This window comes from Pristis pectinata, chromosome 18 (assembly GCF_009764475.1).
Source record: "Pristis pectinata isolate sPriPec2 chromosome 18, sPriPec2.1.pri, whole genome shotgun sequence".
Lineage (NCBI taxonomy): Eukaryota > Metazoa > Chordata > Chondrichthyes > Rhinopristiformes > Pristidae > Pristis > Pristis pectinata.
Genome location: NC_067422.1, coordinates 8,322,113 through 8,341,257, shown reverse-complemented (window position 1 = coordinate 8,341,257; position 19,145 = coordinate 8,322,113). Strand labels below are relative to the sequence as shown.

Genomic DNA, 19,145 nt, shown 5'->3' with positions numbered 1-19,145 from the left:
TCAGAATTATGTGGGCTTTGTGCGTAAATAGATTTGAAGTAATTGGAATAAAAAAAAGAGGGGTGATGAGCATTTTTACATAGCATGTTAGAAGGGGATTCATTAATGCCTTTCAAAAGGGAATTGAATGTATATTTGATAGGAGGAATTTTGAATGGCTACATGTAAAAGGCAGGGATGAGTGGAATCATTTGATTAGTTCTTTCTAAGAGCAAGCACACAAGTACAATGGACTGAATGTCCCCTTTTGGCTGTAATCTATATATCCCTATACCTATTGGTGAGTGATTTAAGTAACACAATTTATATAAGCTGCACATTCAACTTTTACAGAATTTTACAAATTTTTATCTAAGCAGTCTTCCATTAAAGAATTGAACAAAATGCTTACAGTTGTAAGCAGTTGTTTTACCTGTTTATTCTGATTATCATGCAGACAATTTGCTCCTGGCAAACAATGTAATGTAGGATGGAGACACAAGAGATTCTGCAGATGCTGGAATCTGGAGCAATTACACACACACACACACAATGCTGGAGGAACTCAGCAGGTCAGGCAGTATCTATGGAGGGAAATAAACAGTCGATGTTTCGGGTCGAGACCCTTCATCGGGACTGGAAAGAAAGAGGGCAGAATAAGAAGGTGGGGGGAGGGGGAGGAGCACAGGCTGGCAGGTGATAGGTGAGTCCAGGTGAGGGGGGAAGGTGGGTGGGTGGGGGAACGGAGCTGGAAGCCATGTGACACAAGATGGTGATGGAGACAAGTGCTCAGTAAAGGAAGAGAGTCTGGGTCAAAGAGCTGGAGAGTAGCAGAGATCACAGAGGGAGGGGGAGCAGTGAGAGAGCACCTCACAAAACTCCCATCGAAGAGAGGAGGAAAACTTCTTCAGGGTAGGCAGACCTCGAAGAGAGTTTGCAGTGGAGCAGCAAAATGGAGACACAAGAGATCCTGCAGATGCTGGAATCTGGAGCAACACACACAAACTGCTGGAGGAACTCAGCAGGTCAGGTAGCATCGATAGAGGGAAATAAACAGTCGATGTTTCGGGCCGAGACCCTTCGTCAGGACTGGAAGGAAGAGGGCAGAAGCCAGAATAAGAAGGTCGGGGGAGCTTCTGCCTTAGACTTACACAGAAATCCTACATCATGTAAGGATGCAAACTGTCAGCGTTATTGGCAGGACTGAGATTGTCAGATTATGTAGTTAGAATGACAGAGAACCACCTGGTTACCTATAGTTTAGGCAGCATTTGTGAAAACCAAAAGAGGCATACAAGATACTAATGAAATCAACAAAGTGGTTCTGCAACATTGATACTTACAGTTGGGAACAGGTTAATCAAGACTAAGGTGTGGTGCAAACTAAACAGTAGGTTGAAATATTTCTTTGAAACACGGTGCATTAGCTTGGAGATATGTCTGCAATATATCCTTTGACCACATGGTGGTATAAAAATGAAAAAGTTTTTGAAGGTACAAGGGAATGCAAATGCTGGAATCTAGAGCAAAAAATAAACTTCTGGAGGAACTCAGTGGGTTGAGCAGTGTCTGTGGAGGCAAAGGAATGGTTGGCATTTCAGGTCGTGACCCTGCATTGGGACTAAATACAGATTGTCAGTAACCGAGCTTCCACCATCCTCCAATTTCAGAGATCCACAACCCAGTGACTGAAGGAATTTCCTCTCCTAAAGAGGTGACTTTGTATCCTTTGTCTTATCTTGAGACCATGGCCCTTATCCTGATAATAACATCTTTATAAACATTGCTTAACTTGATAAACTAGTAGACTGTAATCTATTAAACTAAGAGAATGATTGGCAATTAACATCACTGCAGTTTTCGCCCAACTGTGTTCTAAAAATGTTCTTTCAAAACTATCTGTTCCAATCCTTTGTCTTATTTCCAAGGAGAAAGTTAAAGATTGAGAAGGTCTAGTATTACTATGTACATGTATGTCTTTCACTAAGTTTCATACTGAGAGACAATTCTAAGTTTGGAACATATGAACAAATAACCCACAAACAACTCTGCCCACTCCTGCTCTTGATTGTAGGAGCACAGTGTCCTTGAGAAAGAATTTGGGGCATACCATCCCATTTTTCCTTCTTCCTTTTAGGGAAGTATCTAAACTTGGCTGCTTATCATTCAACCATTGCCATCAAATCTGTCTCAGACTAATGATACACAGAAATCCTACATCATGTAAGGATGCAGACTGTCAGCATTATTGGCATGACTGAGACTGTCAGATTATGTGGTTAGAATGATAGAGAACCACCTGGTTTAGGCAGCATCTGTGAAAACCAAAGAGAGGCAAACAGAAACTACCAAAATCAACAAAGAGGCTCTGCCACATTGATACTAACGATTGGGAACAGGTTGATCTAGACTGTAAGGTGTGGTGAAAACTAGTCAGTAGGTTTAAGAATTTATTTTAAACACTGTACATTAGAAGCCATGAGAAATATTTGGAAGTTTTGCCACCAACTCCAACAGTCAGCTTCCCAACATCCAGAGTTCATCTGTGCTTAGCATGGAAGTAGGTCCCTTAGCTTCACCAAAATCCCTGAGTCTAGGAACATCAGAAACAGGAGTAGAAGTAGGAGTAGGTCAATCAGGCCCTCGACCTGTTCTGCCGTTCAATAAAATCACGGATAATCCAGGCTTGGTTTAACTCCACTGACCCATGTTGTTTCTACAGCCACTGACTCCCTCGTAGTTTAAAGGCCTATCAATCTCTGCCCTGTACATTATCAATGACTTTGCTCCATGTCTCTCAGGGGTAGTAAATTTCAAAGATTTATGACCCCATGAGAGAAGATATTCCTTCTCATTTTTGTTTTAAATGGGCAATCTCTTATTCTGAGACTATGTCCTCTAGTTCTAGATAACTTCACTAGGAGAAACATCCTCTCAGCACCCAACATATCAATAGCCTTAAGAATTTGATGAGGTGCCCTCTAATTCTTCAAAATTCCAAAGAGTATAAGCCCAACCCATTCAACCTTTCTTTATATGTCAACCCTCGCATCACAAGGTAAACTTCATATACACTGCCTCATAATCCCTCTTTAAATAAGGACACCAAAACTCTATTCATTACTCCAGGTGCGGTTCTAACCAGCATCCTTTAAAGGTACATCAAAAGCAATAAAAAATGAAGGGAAAATACCACCATATTTCCCATGTCAGCATTTATCTTACAAATGGGGATTATTCTAACTGCAAACCATTGAAAGATACAGAGATTGTTTTATGGAAAAGAAAGCTATGTGAAATTACAAATGGTACTCCTTTTGTTACTAAAATAAAATAGAGGAGTTTCCCTGAAGAGGGAGCCATGGAATACGAGATTTGGGCTTTTACCACTTCTATTTAGCAAATCAAGAAAATTAAATTAATAACTTACAGGAGGAAAAACCTTTGCATTTAATTTGCTGTAGCAGCAAACCATATATCATGATTTAAAGAGTACTGCCACAAACTGCAATCTGGCTATTTGGACTGAGAATTCGCAGTAAATCATTATGGTGATTAGTTTGGAATAGCATTAACACAGAGGCTGGGATAGTCATCCTTAAGCATCTGAGTCTACGATGGTTGAGAGTGATTCATCATGCCCACAGATGAGCTCACACTGGATTGATTTGTTTTCCCCTCTGTGAATGTCCAATGCATGCTTCAAAAAGTATAACTAAATGACCACCAGTAAAAAAACTACGTTTGCTGCCAATGTTACGTATTTGGTCCACAGTCTTGTACATGCGAAGGGGATTTCTAACACACTTTTAACTGGTTGCTATGGAAATAGTTTGCGTTCTTTTTTTATGATTTAAGAAAGATTTTGCTACTCGCTGCGCTGCAAATCTTCTAGGAGCCCAGGAGCGTTGGCCGTGACGTCAACGAGCGCCGATACAACCTACCGCTACTCCAAAGGGGGAGGGGGCGGGGAGGGGGCGGTGATTGCCAGTGGCGTGTAACCAATGGCCGCGCGGGATTCCGCCAGCCGGGCCAATGGCAGGACGTCCCGCTCGACGACTCCTCCTGTGCCGCCGAGTTAGGTTGTCGGCGGGAGTCCTCCTCACTCGCGTTCCTAGGCGACGGGCACTGGCGGAGAAGCACCGAGGCTGGTTGCGGGGGTGGCTAGGAGATTACTGTCAAAAGAAAGTGTGTGTGTGTGAGAGAGAGAGATATAAAAAAAAGTTTCAGGGGGCGAGAGAGGCTTTTTATTCGCGGCGCAGAGTAACTTTTTTAGATTACTCTTGTGATTTGCTCGGTGCAGATTGAGAGGAGAGTCAGCGACCATGTCTCGCACGGAAGATATGCACCGAATGACCGAGGGCGTCTACAAGGTGAGTGCGGCCACTGGCCAGCCCCAGCCTGCCTACATCTCACTTCACCTCCAACTTTCTCCAACTTCCCTCCCCGGAGTCTCTCAGCCGTTGTCCGCCTTACTGGAGACTTGGTGCTGAGTTTTCTGACTCTGACCAGGGTTCCAGTTGCCTGAGTTTTTTAGAATTGCCCAGCCAGCCTGCTCTTCGGGTGTGGTAGTTCCTAATTGTTAAATGATCAAAGCATGTCTTACCTATGGGGTTCTTTGTTTGTGACATGGAAAGGTTTAAGCAGCTCGCAAGTGCATTTAAACTTTTTTTTTGCACTTTTGAAATGTTTAGTTAGGATGTTCTTGTGAATCTTATGGAGGAGCGATGCGTTGGAATGGAAGGACGTAGATGAGGTTTTTTTTGGGAGGAGGGTAGGTGTGGCTGCTGATCTGGGTGTGGGGTACAACTGATATCATGAAATGAAATACGAAGGCAGCTTGATTATCGGAGCTTTGAACTAATATAGTGGCAATAATTCGTTACATCTTTATGTTTTTAAAACTTCTTGATATTACTTTCATATAACTTTTTGCGTTCTGTTTTACAAAGTAATTTATTTTTTTATTCCCGTAGATCAGGTTGGATGTGGCTTTTGGTGTGGTTCAGTCCCTTCTAAAGACAGGAATAGTGTTTGCATTTTTATTGGTCTTTGGTTGCTTTGCAGCAATGAAAGTTTGTTTACAAAGGAAGGGCTTGGGGAATTGTTCCTTTGAAGACTGCTCATGAATCTGTATGCAGTTAGTGTCAGAGTATTGCTGCCTTCTGCTTTTTCAGTAGGGTTCAGTCAGTTTGAACATGCTGTTTTAAGATCCAGAATGATGTGTCAGATCAATGTGTATGCACATTTTTTATGTTTAGCCTGGGTGATTTTTAAAAAAAATAAATGCGTGTTTTGGAATGTGAAATGCTTGTTAGTAACATGACAGTACTCCCAGGGGAAATTATGATACTCAGTCCACCTAAATCGTAAATACCTGTAATTTTCCAACTGGGTTTAGAATCTTTGCTTCTCAGATTGAAATTGACCTTGTTGGGTAACTTTTAACAGACATCCTCTGTATTTTTTGCAGTTGAAGTGTACTTCATTTATCAACAGCTAAAGTTATGAGATAAGTCAATATAACCACTACCTGATCTCGAGGTTCAGTATAATTACCAGCAGACAATAATTTTGTCCTGTAGGTGGTGATCTCCAAGGATTGCTTTAAGGGAATTGTTCAAGAGTGTCAAAATAATTTTAATGTTCCCTGTACTCTCCCTCCCCACCTTTTATTGCATACTTGGTCACTGTTCAAAATGGATATGAGAAATCTGCAGTATGCTAGCATTGCCCTGACTGTGCCAATTTTCCATTGAAAATTGATGATCCAATTTTACGACTTTATCCTGCCAGAACTGCAGTGGGTGGTATCAACATCTTCCTGCTAAGGATCTTATTTTACACTTTGTATTATGCATTTCCCTGATTGCAGAACCTGTTTGGAGCTTACTGATTAACTTGTCACTGTAAAAAGAAGCAGCAATACTGGCATCACAAATGTCAGCTGTACAAGAAACTTGCATGATCAGATTGTTGCTGGATTAATTTGTTTCAATGAATTCCAAGATGCCACTGTCTTCATTGCTGAAAACATTAAATTAAAAACAGGAAACTATGCAATAAAATGTGTGCTATGTGTTTTCAGTCTTCATTTTGGATGTGTTCTGAAAGAAGTCTGCAGCTATTATGCAGAGGGTAGGGAGCAGAGAGTGCCAACAGCACTGAAATGATGGATGAGTAATCATGATTGTCAGAAACAGAAAACTGGAGATGCCAATTTAAACAGAAAACTGGAGCATCAGAGATGAGTATTTGGCTCTGACCACTGAAGTGCCATAGCATTGAGATTCACTGAAAGCATAGCATATTGAGTGGGCTGCTTCATTGGTTCTCAGCCAAACTTTAGCTGGGTGTCCTGACACATCACAGTGGCATTGTGCAAATCAGCAGTTGGAATAGGGAGAGCATCTTTTTAGCATCAGGTTGATTAATGAGAGCTGTAACCATGTTGCTAGCTGGGGAAAGTACATGCCCCTGGGCATTAGCAGGGAGGATTTAACTTTTAGGAAGTTTTTGAGAAATTTAAAGTCTTAACAGCACTTTTTAAACAAAACTTTTGCTCATCATTTTCTGGCACTTCTGCTTCTTAATTGCTTTCCTATTTGTCTTTGAATATTAATTTGTGGCTAAGTAAAATAGCATTCTTCCAAAGTGCTTCTACTTCTGAAAATTAATACATTTCAGAAGAAAATTAAATTATTTCATGAAACCAATAAACTGGATACTGGGAAATCAATAGTCAACAATTTTAGCAGCTGGTTTTGTAGTTAGTGTTGACAAGACATATTTCTGTGAGTGTTGAAGAAGTGACTTTTTTGTATGGCAAGACTTTTAAATAGGTACATGTTATTGGAGGACAAATGAGCAATCTTGTGACTGGTTCTGGGGAATCGCTATTCTATTTATATCCCTGGCTGATAGAAAGTGTTGTACCTACATACAGTTTTGTACAGTATGTTAAGAATACTTGTGTTGCTTGTTCTGTGATAACATTTGCTAAGTTTACAGTACAATAAGTAACAGTTGTTGCAACAAGTCAGAATAGTGTAATGTCCCCTGTAGCAGATTAAAGACATCAGAAATTAATCGAGACAATTTCTTGCATGAAGAAAGGAGAAATCCTTTGGTGCTGGGGAGGGGAGTGGAACATGGGTGAAGGATTGCTAGTTTCAGAGAGATCCATCTGAAATGAGTTTGGCTTCAGATCAAGTTGTTTGGTAACCTGAGACATTCCATGGTTCCCAAATAAGTTTTTGTCACCCAGTTAAAAGCAAGGTCAAAAGACCGTGGCAGGCCTTTGAGTTAGAATGCCTACACTGTTTTACGCTTCAGTTTGCAGTCTGTTTGATCTGGATGAGGACTGGACATTAATATAACGTTTTTTGATCTTTTAGAGGTATGGGCTAGTTTCTTGCTTACTGAATGCACATTTTTGTTTTCTTATGACCAGTTACAAAGGAAGTAGATTAGTTTTGAGTTTTATGTCTTTCCATTACCTATATGTGGGTTCCATCCAGTCACCATCATAGTGCTATTTAAAAGCACGTCAGCTTTCACATCTGACTAGTTTTGGTTGTTTCCTGAATTTAATACAATTTAGTAATCGGCAGAAGGGAGATGGCAGATTGACTCTGGCCTTTAGGTGCTGATAAATTGATGTGCACTCACATTGAACACTGAATATTTTACCTTCGCAGCGTAGTGAGTCATTAAGTCAGTACTTTCCTTCAAGTGTGAACAAGGAGGCTAAGGCTCACAGTAAAATAATTGGCAAGGACTCATAATGGAACAGAGTCAACTTGTGGGTGATTCATACTGGGTGATTTCAGAAATGTTGCTTTGTTGTAGTTACTGTGTGCTGACTGCTGGTTGGTTTTACCCCCGCCCCCCCCAATTAGCTGGAATGTGGAATGCACATTTTCCATATTGAAATAGATTCTACTACTTTGATCATAAGCAAATTCCAAAAAGAGGCATCACAACATCTCACCCCACCTCGAGGTACAGGCATGTAATGTCCTTCCCAGTGTACTGAGTCAGATTGGTTTAGCCTTGCCTTTCCATTTGCCCCAGCAGGAGATCAGCCCTTCACCAGAAGGTCTGCAGCAATTCAAGGAAGTGATTTGTTATTCCTCTGCAGGCATTTAAGGATGGGCAAGAAATGCTGGCTTTATCAGCAATGCCCAGATCCCAAAAAATACACATACGTAGAACATGATACTGTACAGCTTAGGAATAGGCCGCTTGGCCCACCATGCCTGTGCTGACCATGATGCCAATCTAACTAATCCCATGTACCTGCACATGGTCCATATCCCTCTATTTCCCACCTGTTCATGTGTCTGTCTAAATGCCTCTTAAACATTGCTATTTTATCTGCTGCCACCATCTTCCCTGGGAGCATGTTCTGGGCACTTACAACTCTTTATGGTTTTTTAAAAAAAAATTGCCTTGCACATCTCCTTTAAGCTTTCCCCCTGTCACCCTAAAGCTATGTCCTCTGATATTTGACATTATCAACCTGGGAAACGGACTCTGACTATCTACCCTATCTATGCTGCTCATAATTTTATAAACTCCTATCAGGTTTCCCCTCAGCCTCTGACTCTCTAGAAAGAACAATCTAAGTTTGTCCAACCTCTCCTTAAAGCTAATGCATTTTAATCCAGGCAACATCCTGGTGAACCTTTTTTTGCATCCTCTCCAAAGCCTCCATCCTAGCTATAGTGTCGTGACCAAAATTGCACATAACACTCCAGATGTGATCTAACCAAAGTTTCATACTGCAATGTGACTTGCCAACATTTTATACTCATTAAATGCAGGTATGCTGTTTGCTTTCTTTGTGTTGCCACTTTCAGGGAGCTATGGACACACCCCAAGATCTTGCTGTACATCAATGCTCCTAATGCTCTGCCATTTACTCTGTTGTTTCCTCTTGTTTTTGACCTCCCAAAATGCATCGCGCCTCACTTGTCTGGATTAAACTCCATTTACTATTTCTCTGCCCAAATTTCCAACACTTAATGTACCTTGTCATGGTTTGACAGCATTCAAATGTGGGAAATTGCAGAACCATTCCTTTCTTGGTTGTAAAGTTCCATCTGAAACAATACCAAAAGTAGTCCAATGGATGGTTCACTAATGAGCCAGTTTAATCATTACCAACTTAACTGATGTCTTTGACTTATCAAAACTAAGTCTTTATAATTATTACATGGTAGCTGCATGAACCTGTAATGCAGTATGGTGGAACACTAAAATTAGCTAAATTTTGATTTCTGTGTTGGGCAAGTGCTTTTGCTGCTGCTTTAAACCACTGCCATGCCCAACGAACAGCATGCAGGAACCGATAGGGAGACGTCTAGGATACCCTCTTCAGGGGATTCTTCAGTGGATTCATTGTAGCACTATTTCAGCTGAGCAGTGATATTGTGTCAAAATCATAAATTGTGAACTGCTGCTTGAATGACTTTTTGCAACACGGGCTATACAAATATGAGCATCTTGATATTGGATGGACAGTTCTGTGGTCCATGGAACAATGGTCTTAGAACATAGAACAATTACAGCACAATTCAGGCCTTTTGGCCCACAAAGCTGTGCCGAACATGTCCCTACCCTAGAAATTACTAGGCTTACCCATAGCCCTCTATTTTACTCAGCTCCATATACCTAACAGTCTCTTGAAAGACCCTATCGTATCAGGCTCTACCACCATTTCCAGCAGCCCATTCCACGCACTCACCACTCTCTGAGTAAAAAAACTTACCCCTGACATCTCCTCTGTATCTACTCCCCAGCACCTTAAACCTATGTCCTCTTGTGGCTACCAATTCAGCCCTGGGGAAAAGCCTCTGACTATCTACCCTATCAATACCTCTCATCATCTTATACACCTCTATCAGGTCCCCCCCAATCCTCCGTCTCTCCAAGGAGAAAAGGCCGAATTCCCTCAACCTGCTTTCATAAGGCATGCTCCGCATCCCAGGCAGCATCCTTGTAAATCTCCTCTGCACCCTCTCTATGGCTTCCACATCCTTCCTGTAGTGAGGTGTCCAGAACTGAGCACAGTACTTCAAGTGGGGTCTGACCAGGGACCTATATAGCTGGAACAATACCTCCCGGCTCCTAAATTCAATTCCCCGACTGATGAAGGACAATACACCATATGCCGCCTTAACCACAGAGTCAACCTGCGCCGCCACTTTGAGTGTCCTATGGGCTCGGACCCCAAGATCCCTCTGACCCTCCACACTGCCAAGAGTCCTACCATTAAGACTATACCCCGCCAACATATTTGACCTACCAAAATGGACCACTTCACACTTATCTGGGTTGAACTGCATCTGCCACTTCTCAGCCCAACTCTGCATCCTATCTATGTCCCTCTGTAACCTCTGATAGCCCTCCAAACTATCCACAACACCCCCAACCTTCGTGTCATCCGCAAACTTACTAACCCACCCCTCCACTTCCTCATCCAGGTGGTTTATAAAAAATCACAAATAGTAAGGGTCCCAGTACAGATCCCTGAGGTACACCACTGGTCACCGACCTCCACTCAGAATACGACCCCTCATCAACCATACGACCCCTCAATAACCACCTTCTGCAGCTTATTAGTTTTATCCACCTTTAATGGCCCCTTTGGGTCTCCTTCATCGCTTCTTGGTTTCTTTTGATACTTCTGTATGTACTTGCCAAACCTCTTACTTTTATAGGTGGTGAACCCACACCCCAATCATTAAACTAAGTACAACCACCTCTGGCAAATGTTCCCTTGTAGTTGGATATGTACACAGGACCTGCTGATTCAGTCACCTAATTCTGAGAAGCCTTTCCTTTTTTTCCTCGCTGCATACATTCAAACTACTTTCTTGTCCAATCATTAAGTTCGCATCCTGGTGAGTAGACTTGTGATATATCAATCATTAATGCAGAAGAGTCATCAAGTGGATTAATAATGTCCTTGGGAATTAAGAATCTATAGTCAGCTGATGTTGTTTATATTACCATCCTGTTTCTTTACCAATAGCACAGAATTCTGGTTCCCCAGACAAGCATTGGCATATTAGACAGTTTGCTGATGTAATTCATTTGATTTGACCATAGCTGGTCGAAGGCTCTTTATATTTATTTATTTTTCACTGATGTTTCCTACCACACTTGCAACAACCAGTTGTATGATGGTTCTATGCTTAGTGTTAGCAAGGCAAGGAAGTATTCAACTCCCTTAATTATATATGTTCATGTTTCAATTAAGTATTTCAATTAACACTATAAAGGAGACACAATCTTTCTTGCATAGCTAAAAGCTCTAGCAAGATGAAAATCTGGCAGGAAAGAGTGTAATGTGCCTTTTATATGTAAATCAATGCTTTGGATTTGAATATTTATACTTTTATGCTTCAGAATGAGTTGGGTGGATTTCAAGCAAATATTCTGCAGTGAAGCAAACTTGTGTGCACACCTCTTCATAGCCACTTACTGTAAAGGGACTGATTGCTGCTTTTGATCAGAATGAGGATGTGTAACTCTTGATTGTATTCATACTTGACTAATGGAGGTGAGAAGTTAGAATAACTACTGAATTGATTTAAAATTAATAACTGACTTTGACAGATATTTAGTTAAGTGTTTGTAGTTACAGTTCTGTAGTTGATTGTAGCAGCTGTAATAGTAAATGGAGTTCAGCAAAGTGAATTCATAGAAGGCTCTTACTAGGAGTGGCATTATCAACTGCTGATCAGCACTTTGGCCAACATAAGGTTGCTTTCACTGTTAAATTTATGATTTTACTGATTGCAACTTGTCCATGCTATTTATTTTCCCAAAGCTGCCAAATTCATTGTAATAAATGTGAGTGTGTATTTGATGAATAATAGTAGGGAGTAATTACCTCTGTTTCAGTGTGGAATTATTGAACTATTGCATCTAACTCATCAGTGAACACTGATTAATGATTAATAGATATAACAAAAGCTATGGAAGTCCATTGAAGTTAATAAGAAGAGAAGTTAAATTGGTCTTAATTGAACCCAACTGGTGACTTCTGACAAGCACTGCAAAATTGACTGACCCACATTATCACTATTCTGCGAGGCTACAGCTGCCCCATTTTGTGAATACCAGCATTTGTAAACATCCCAGTGATCAACAGTGGTATCTGTGGAGCTGCAGCAGGTTAAATTTCATAATTGACGAGCTCCTCTTGGAGGGTAGCTGGAGAATATAAGAATGTTGAAAAGGCATGGTTTTTGTAAACTTTTCAGGATCTGAGCATTGCAAGCAAGCCCAGTGTTTGTTGCCCATCCCTCAAAGCTCATGGATTGCCAGGCCATTTCAGCGGGTATTGAAGAGTGCCACATTGGTGGGTCTGGAGTTGCATTTATGTTACATTGAGTAAGGTTGGCAGATTTCCTCCTGCAAAGAGTGTTAGTGAATCGGATGGATTTTTACAAAAATACGGCAGCATTTTGATCATTATTACTAATGACTTGTTTGTCTTAATTCCTGATTAGTAATCACATCTGCTATGTTGGGATTTCAATTTGGGTCTCTGGTCTTTATTTTTACATTGTTGCATGTTACAGAATGCTGCTTGAAGTATAACTGTGAGCTTTCTTCAATGAGAGGAATTGCACCATATAGCTTGAGGTGGGAATTCATCCTCTGTTGTATGTCTGATGAATGATGTTGAACTTGGCTTCTGAAATTAATCCCATTGACTTCAGTAGGACTGAGTTTTGCTATATTCCATGTTTAATGTTTGCAGCAGAGGACAAATTCTTACCACTAGACCAAGTGTAAACTTGGTATAATATTTTCAGAAATCCAGGTAATTTTTGTATGTAAAACAAAATAATATACATTGTGTTCAGATCATAAATATTATCTCATATGAGAAGAGTTTGAATATGTAGTGCACTGATAATGCAGATAAATTCTGACCTTTTATTTTCATAGACCATTATGGACCAGTTTAATCCCAGCCTGAGAAACTTTATCGCTATGGGGAAGTCTTATGAAAAAGCGCTTTCCAGTAAGTTATTTGTCCACTTGTTTTATAATCTGAGTTTGTTTTTAATGTCCATTTATATGATTGATGTCTGTGTTTTGTCCTTGTTTTGATTTTTATTTTGCTTGTGTAAGTATGTTTGCTCATCTCCATGCATTCTCCTTCAGTTAGATGGGTGACAGGTCACTGATTCCTACTTTGGATCCTAATGTTGCCTTCCACTGAGCCATGGGTGAAGCAGAATTGTCCATTTAATTTTGTCCATTTAGTGATGCTTTGCTTGCAAAGTGTGTCACTTTCAATGGTCCTACTAAGAATTAAGACTTAACGTACCACGTGATGGAAGATTTGAATAATGATCTCCGATGCTAGGGTTTTAACCTTTTTAATCGCGATGGACTTAAGTGGCTGTCTGTTGCTGAACTACAGTGTGGGGGTGTTCACACTGAAATCATGTTCACTAATTGAGAGCTAGTCTACAAGTAACAATGCAAAATAAAGGAAAGTTGCATGAGAAATAAAGCCAGGCACTGTTCTATCTATACATAAAATGTGGTGTCTTGTAAGAAGGTTATTTAAAGATATGGAGTTAGGTTTTTTCTCCTGGAATGTAACTTTGATGTGCTTGTGAAATAGCTTAAGCAGCATGCCACAGCTGAGGAAGCTGTGTTTTCCATTCATTTCAATGCACAGTAGAGCTTCTGAAGCCATATTTCTAGAAGTTTTGAGTGCAAACTTTTAGCTGTACAGGATGAGAGAAGGCTATATGGGGGTAGGAGGCATACAGCAACGTTATCAGTTTGATTTTTCACATCTAGTTTTAAATGAGCAATACAAATCATATCAAATGATGTATTTTTGTTCACTGAAGTATTTGCAGATAGCATTAAGTGGGGTGGGTTTATTTTTCTCATGCATTTTTGCTCCCTTGTGAGTCTAAGGATTTTTGTGTTTATTTTAACAATAAATGGTTAAATGTTTGTGAGTTTGTTCATGTGTCAATGTTTCACCAAAAAGTCTTTTTTTTAATGTTGTCATTCTGAAAGGTGAGGTAAATAACAGGGTAGAGAGGATAAGAAATTTATTACAAAGACTAAATGAAAAAAGGAATTGGATGATCAGTACATAGGTTAAAATTAATTAAATATTCAGCATGACGGTTGTAAATAAGCCATTTGCTGACTGTTTTCACAGCCTTCAGTTTAAATCAAAATGATTGCAAATGCCTTTAATTGAAAACTTTTTATTTATTACTTGTTTCTTATTTGGATAAGATACAATTCGAATTTCATAAGCTAAACAGTTGCTTATTTTCAGGAGAAATTCTGTTGGGGATCTAACATTGAGCTGGATGTTAGAAGCAGCTATTTAAATTGCAAGTCACATAAAATGATGTAGTGCAGAAGCAGGTCATTTGCCCCATTGTGCTTTGGCCAGCTCTTTTGAAGCAGATATCCAATTAATTTCTCTCCCCAGAGCTGGCAGATTTTGCTTCTCCTCTTCCCTTTTGAAAGTGGTTGTTGAAATTGCTTCTGTCACTATTTCAGGCAATACAATTCAGGCCCTAAAAAATTTGTGGCTTATTTTTGTTTTTCTCCAATTTCTTCATCCTCTGGATACTGAGCATTTTGAGTTTCTCCTTTTCTTCATAACTTTTTTTTGTGATTTTTTTTTTTTGGAACATAAAATCTACCCCTAATCTTCCCTGTATTGTGAAGAATCATCCAAACTTCCCTGGTCACTACTCTCAAACAGTTTTTCACCTTGTGGCCCACTCTGGTGGATGGAGTCAGTTCACATCAGCTATGATCTCATTGAATCATAGATGAGACTATTCCTTAGTCTAGTAAATTTCCTTTGAACTTAAGGCCTTGATTTTTTTTTCTGAAGACTTTACTGCTCAGAGTTAGTCACAATATTTTACAAAAGTTTGTTATTTGTTGTCTTTTGCACTCAAATTTCTGTTTGTGAAATCAAGGATCCCATATGTTTTCTTAGCAGCTTTGTCAACATTCCTGCCACCTTTAAAAACTTTGGTAAATTAACTACTGGCATCTGTTTCTGAACCCCTTTTTACATGTAGTGTTTACTGTATAGTGCCTTCCCTCCCTAAATTGTAATGCTATATGTGATCCTGAAATTTTCAGCAAAGTAAAAGCAGTGTTGGTAGCTGCATTGGAATGAACACAATTATTGAATTGGGGAAGTAGTACATTGTATTCTATAAAATTCCTGATGGCCTTGGCTATTGAAATAACCCCTTTCTTTGTTTAAAGATTTGATTTATGAAAGCCTTTTAAAAGTGATCTTTCTGAACTTTGCATAATGCTAATAAAATCCCCTGTACAAGAGCATAATTCTAATGAATTGATCATAATTCTGTAAAGGAATGTAATTATATATTGTAGTAAAGGACCAACATCTGCAGTCAATCTTGATTCAAGTGGAGACGTGGCAAAGAATCAGCATGAAGATAGGGAGTGAACTATTATAATTTAGAATGCCCTGCCTGAAAGTGTGATGGAAGCAAATTCAGTTTTACTTTTAAAAAGGATATGGATATATAGATAGTTGAAGATGAGGAAGGAGAAATGTTGCAAGAATATGGGGAAAGATAGAGGAAATTTAAGAAAATGCTTTCAAAGAGCTAGACAGTGCAAAATAACCTGTGCTGCCTCTTGTGGTTAAAGAACCTCTAATGTATAATGTATATCTCGCAGTGTGCAAGGAAATCTATTCTCCTGTGTTTAATCACCAAATAATCCCACATTTTGCCAGAAAAAAATAAAATTACCATTGAACCCACTTGTAATTTTATGCACGAGTATTGCACAACAAACACATTAAGATCTGGGGCCCTTGTTGCAATCTCAGGAAACATCAATGCATTTTTTAGCCAATGCCAAAAAACATACAGGAAATGATATATGTTGGTATCTTGATTTGGATTGACCCAAAACAATTGTTTGCAAAAACTAAATTGCAAATCTTAAACGTACAAGCAATAAATTTCATAGGTCAGAATTTCTGATATCTCAACAAATTCAGCAAATTTTGAAGTCACTGAAAAGGGAGCTAGCAATCTTAACATTGGCTGAGGAAGAAACCTTAAACATGAGAACTTTCCAGATGATTACATACTTTAGTGAGATGATGCTCGATTATATTTCATACTCCAATGGTAACTATTGCAAAATAAAAGCAACATACCCTTTTTGGGTTAATTCAGTTTTAAACCTAATATTTGTGGTAGTACAGTTGCTGGTAAAAATTCCAAAATAATCATTAAATCAAAATTTCCTAAAGCAATATGGGAGGTTGCAAAATACTAATTCTCAGATCTTAATACAAGAAATATAGTTATGTAATTTCGGGGCTCGAATCTAAATCTTCCTTAAGCTGCTTTTGTATTGTCATTGATTTAATTTGGATTTGGTGAGCGAGCTTCTGGCATTGATGTTTCGAAACCCTGCTCTTAATGGCAGGCTCGTAGATCCAACAATTTTGAGAGTCGTCAAGCCTGCCATTGGGTTAAGGGAGCCAGACTTGCCCCTGATGGCGCCAGGAACTGAGTTGCAAATGCTGATCTTCTGGAATCCAAGCCTAAAATGTATATCAAAGTGGCTGGTCAATTTTTACTAGTGGTTGTAGCTATCACTAGTTCTGCTGGGAACACCATCTTGAATTTTGTTTTTTTTTCCCCACTGTTACTGTTTTTCTCAAACCTTGTTGGATCATTACCTCAGGCCACATGGGTGCAGAGAAAATCTGGATCAAGAAAGCTAGAACAGGTGAGAAATACCATACCGTATGTGCAGTGAATCAAAGTATATTCGTGCATGTACGGAATCTGCATTTTATTATTGCTCCACCGTTTCATTCCATTACTGAGAATGATAACTTTTTTTGGAAAAACACTACAGTAGTGGAGAGTGAATGCTGATGGCATGCTGAGCTATGATTTTTTTTTCCTTTAACCTTATTTTGCAAGAAAAATTCTAACTAAAGCTGACTTCACAACATGTAAAGGCTCATTAATACTTGATTAGTCAGCTGGCATTAAATTCGAGCCCTGAAGTTTTCTTCATATGACCTTTTTTTTGTTGTAAAGAATACTTTTGTTATTTTATATTTTAAATGTATACTATGGTTATTTGCTTTACCAGCACTCTGTGACTAGGTCAACAGGTACAGTAGAAATAAATGTTTTTGAGGTTCAAAGTAATAAGTAGTTTGTGGGCTGTTTGAAAAGCTGAATTCTGATTATGATGTTCTGGTAGTGCAGTAGTAAGGCTAGTTCATACCTAGGACTGACTGTTATTAATCTTTCAGCCTTGTTCATAATGTGCTTTCAACAATTTTTCTTTAAATTTAAGAATCAACTTGCGCTAACTTTCCATTTTGTCGAGATTGAAAGTAGACAAAGAATTCTGTCTCTCCACTCTAGAAAGTTCTTGTCAGCTGTTCAGAGTTGTGAGGCCCATGGTCTTGCCTGAATATCTCTTTAGGCTTAAGGAGAATTTGTGGAAATGAGCAACAAGAGAATATCCACACAATGCAATTAAAGTGTTGCTTCCTTATTTTGGTTAAGTGTAATATGATATATATAAAATGTTTAATCATTGCTTGCTTTTGTGATCTAAAATAATTGTGATCTAAAAATAGTTATGATTGTACTTGTTTCTGAATGTTCAAAGGCATAGAGCTGCTCATCTGTTAACTTTAATTAGTTACATCGAGAGTGTCTTGGGAAGCCGTTTAAGAGTTATGGTCTCAGACCATATTCTGAGCTCGGTGGAAATGAAAAGTAAATCTTCCTTGTTCTCCAATGATCCAGCATTAATGCAGTAAATACAATCTCTGTACGATGCAAGTGTTTGAAAATCCGTTTTAAAGCTGATAATTCCCCATTTTAGTGGTTCTATTTAACTGTAATTTGTTGAAAACTTTTACTTTTGGGGGGGGGGGGGAAGGCGTGGAGAGGGAATGTCAATATACATTGCTACATGAAGAAGATGTGCATTGTGTAAGAGGACTTTAGCTTTGGTTTATTTTAAAGCCCTTAAGGATCTGCAAAAATGCTATTACTTCAGCACGTTTTTCTCTGATGTTTGGGTATTGGTTGAAAACATGCCTGAAGTATTCAACAGGTTAGTCAAAAACCTTTTTGATTTTTTTCATTCATACAAAACCAAGTTCAATTTATACAGATAAAGCACTTCAACATTATCAGAGCGATTGAGAGCTAATGGCTGTATTTATACTATCGTGATTTGAAATGAGATCTTGGTAATGTATGCTTCAGAAACTAATGTGATGTTTTTATTTAATTTGGATTGATTTTTTTTCTAATATTGTTTCAGAAAAATGGCCTTTTCCTGAAAAGGGCTGCAGTTCATTTTATTGAGACAAATGGAAGTATGAAATTGGCTGTGAATATAAATGGTAAACTCTGTCTGGTTAGATGACTAAACTCGTAAATTACAAATTTAAATTCATTTCAGTATTGCCCTTTAATGAGTTTACTCAATTAATTCACTATAATGTTATAATAAAGGAGCAAAATCAACTTCAAAAGCAAAAATGATTATTTAATTGAAGCCCTACAGGTACTCAGTGGTATAATTCTACTGGAAATCTCCGTAACGGTCATTTGTGTACATACACAATATATTATGAAATCAGACTTAATCAACCTTATCTTTATTAGTTTAATGAAATTTTAAATAAAACCAGCTTTTAATTTTGTGAGCAACTCTCTCAAAATGCTGGAGGAACTCAGCAGGTCAGGCAGCATCTATGGAGGGAAATGAACAGTCAACATTTTGGACTGAGACCTGACCCGCTGAGTTCCTCCAGCATTTTGTGTGTGTTGCTCCAGATTTCCAGCATCTGCAGTCTCTTTTGTGTCATAGAACATAGAACAGTACAGCACAGAACAGGCCCTTTGGCCCACAATGTCTGTTTTAATTTTGTGAATTATACCTGTTTATTTTGTTTTAACCTGATTGCAAGTAGGCTGATGTACAACTTGCTTTACTTTTGAGCTACTATCCTCTGATAAGTATGTATCCCAGCTATAATTCATAAAGCCTCCATCAAAATTGTTTAGAAGTGTAAGGGTAGAAATTTTTGTTTCCCC

The 19,145-nt window shown here is 38.9% G+C and overlaps 1 protein-coding gene across 4 annotated transcripts in view; it reads left to right on the top strand.

Annotated features, from left to right (window-relative positions):
* The first annotated feature begins 4,051 nt into the window (after nucleotides 1-4,051).
* LOC127579865 (brain-specific angiogenesis inhibitor 1-associated protein 2-like) overlaps nucleotides 4,052-19,145 on the top strand; it is an 86,712-nt gene continuing 71,618 nt past the window's right edge. For 2 of the 4 annotated variants that reach the window (XM_052032872.1, XM_052032873.1), the window contains exons 1-3: nucleotides 4,076-4,352; nucleotides 12,952-13,027; nucleotides 16,750-16,794. In XM_052032872.1, coding sequence (XP_051888832.1) covers nucleotides 4,305-4,352; nucleotides 12,952-13,027; nucleotides 16,750-16,794 — 169 coding nt within the window. In that variant the 5' untranslated portion in view covers nucleotides 4,076-4,304. Of the gene's footprint in view, nucleotides 4,353-12,951; nucleotides 13,028-16,749; nucleotides 16,795-19,145 lie in introns of all 4 variants that reach the window. The other 2 variants (XM_052032875.1, XM_052032876.1) reach the window with 2 other exon arrangements.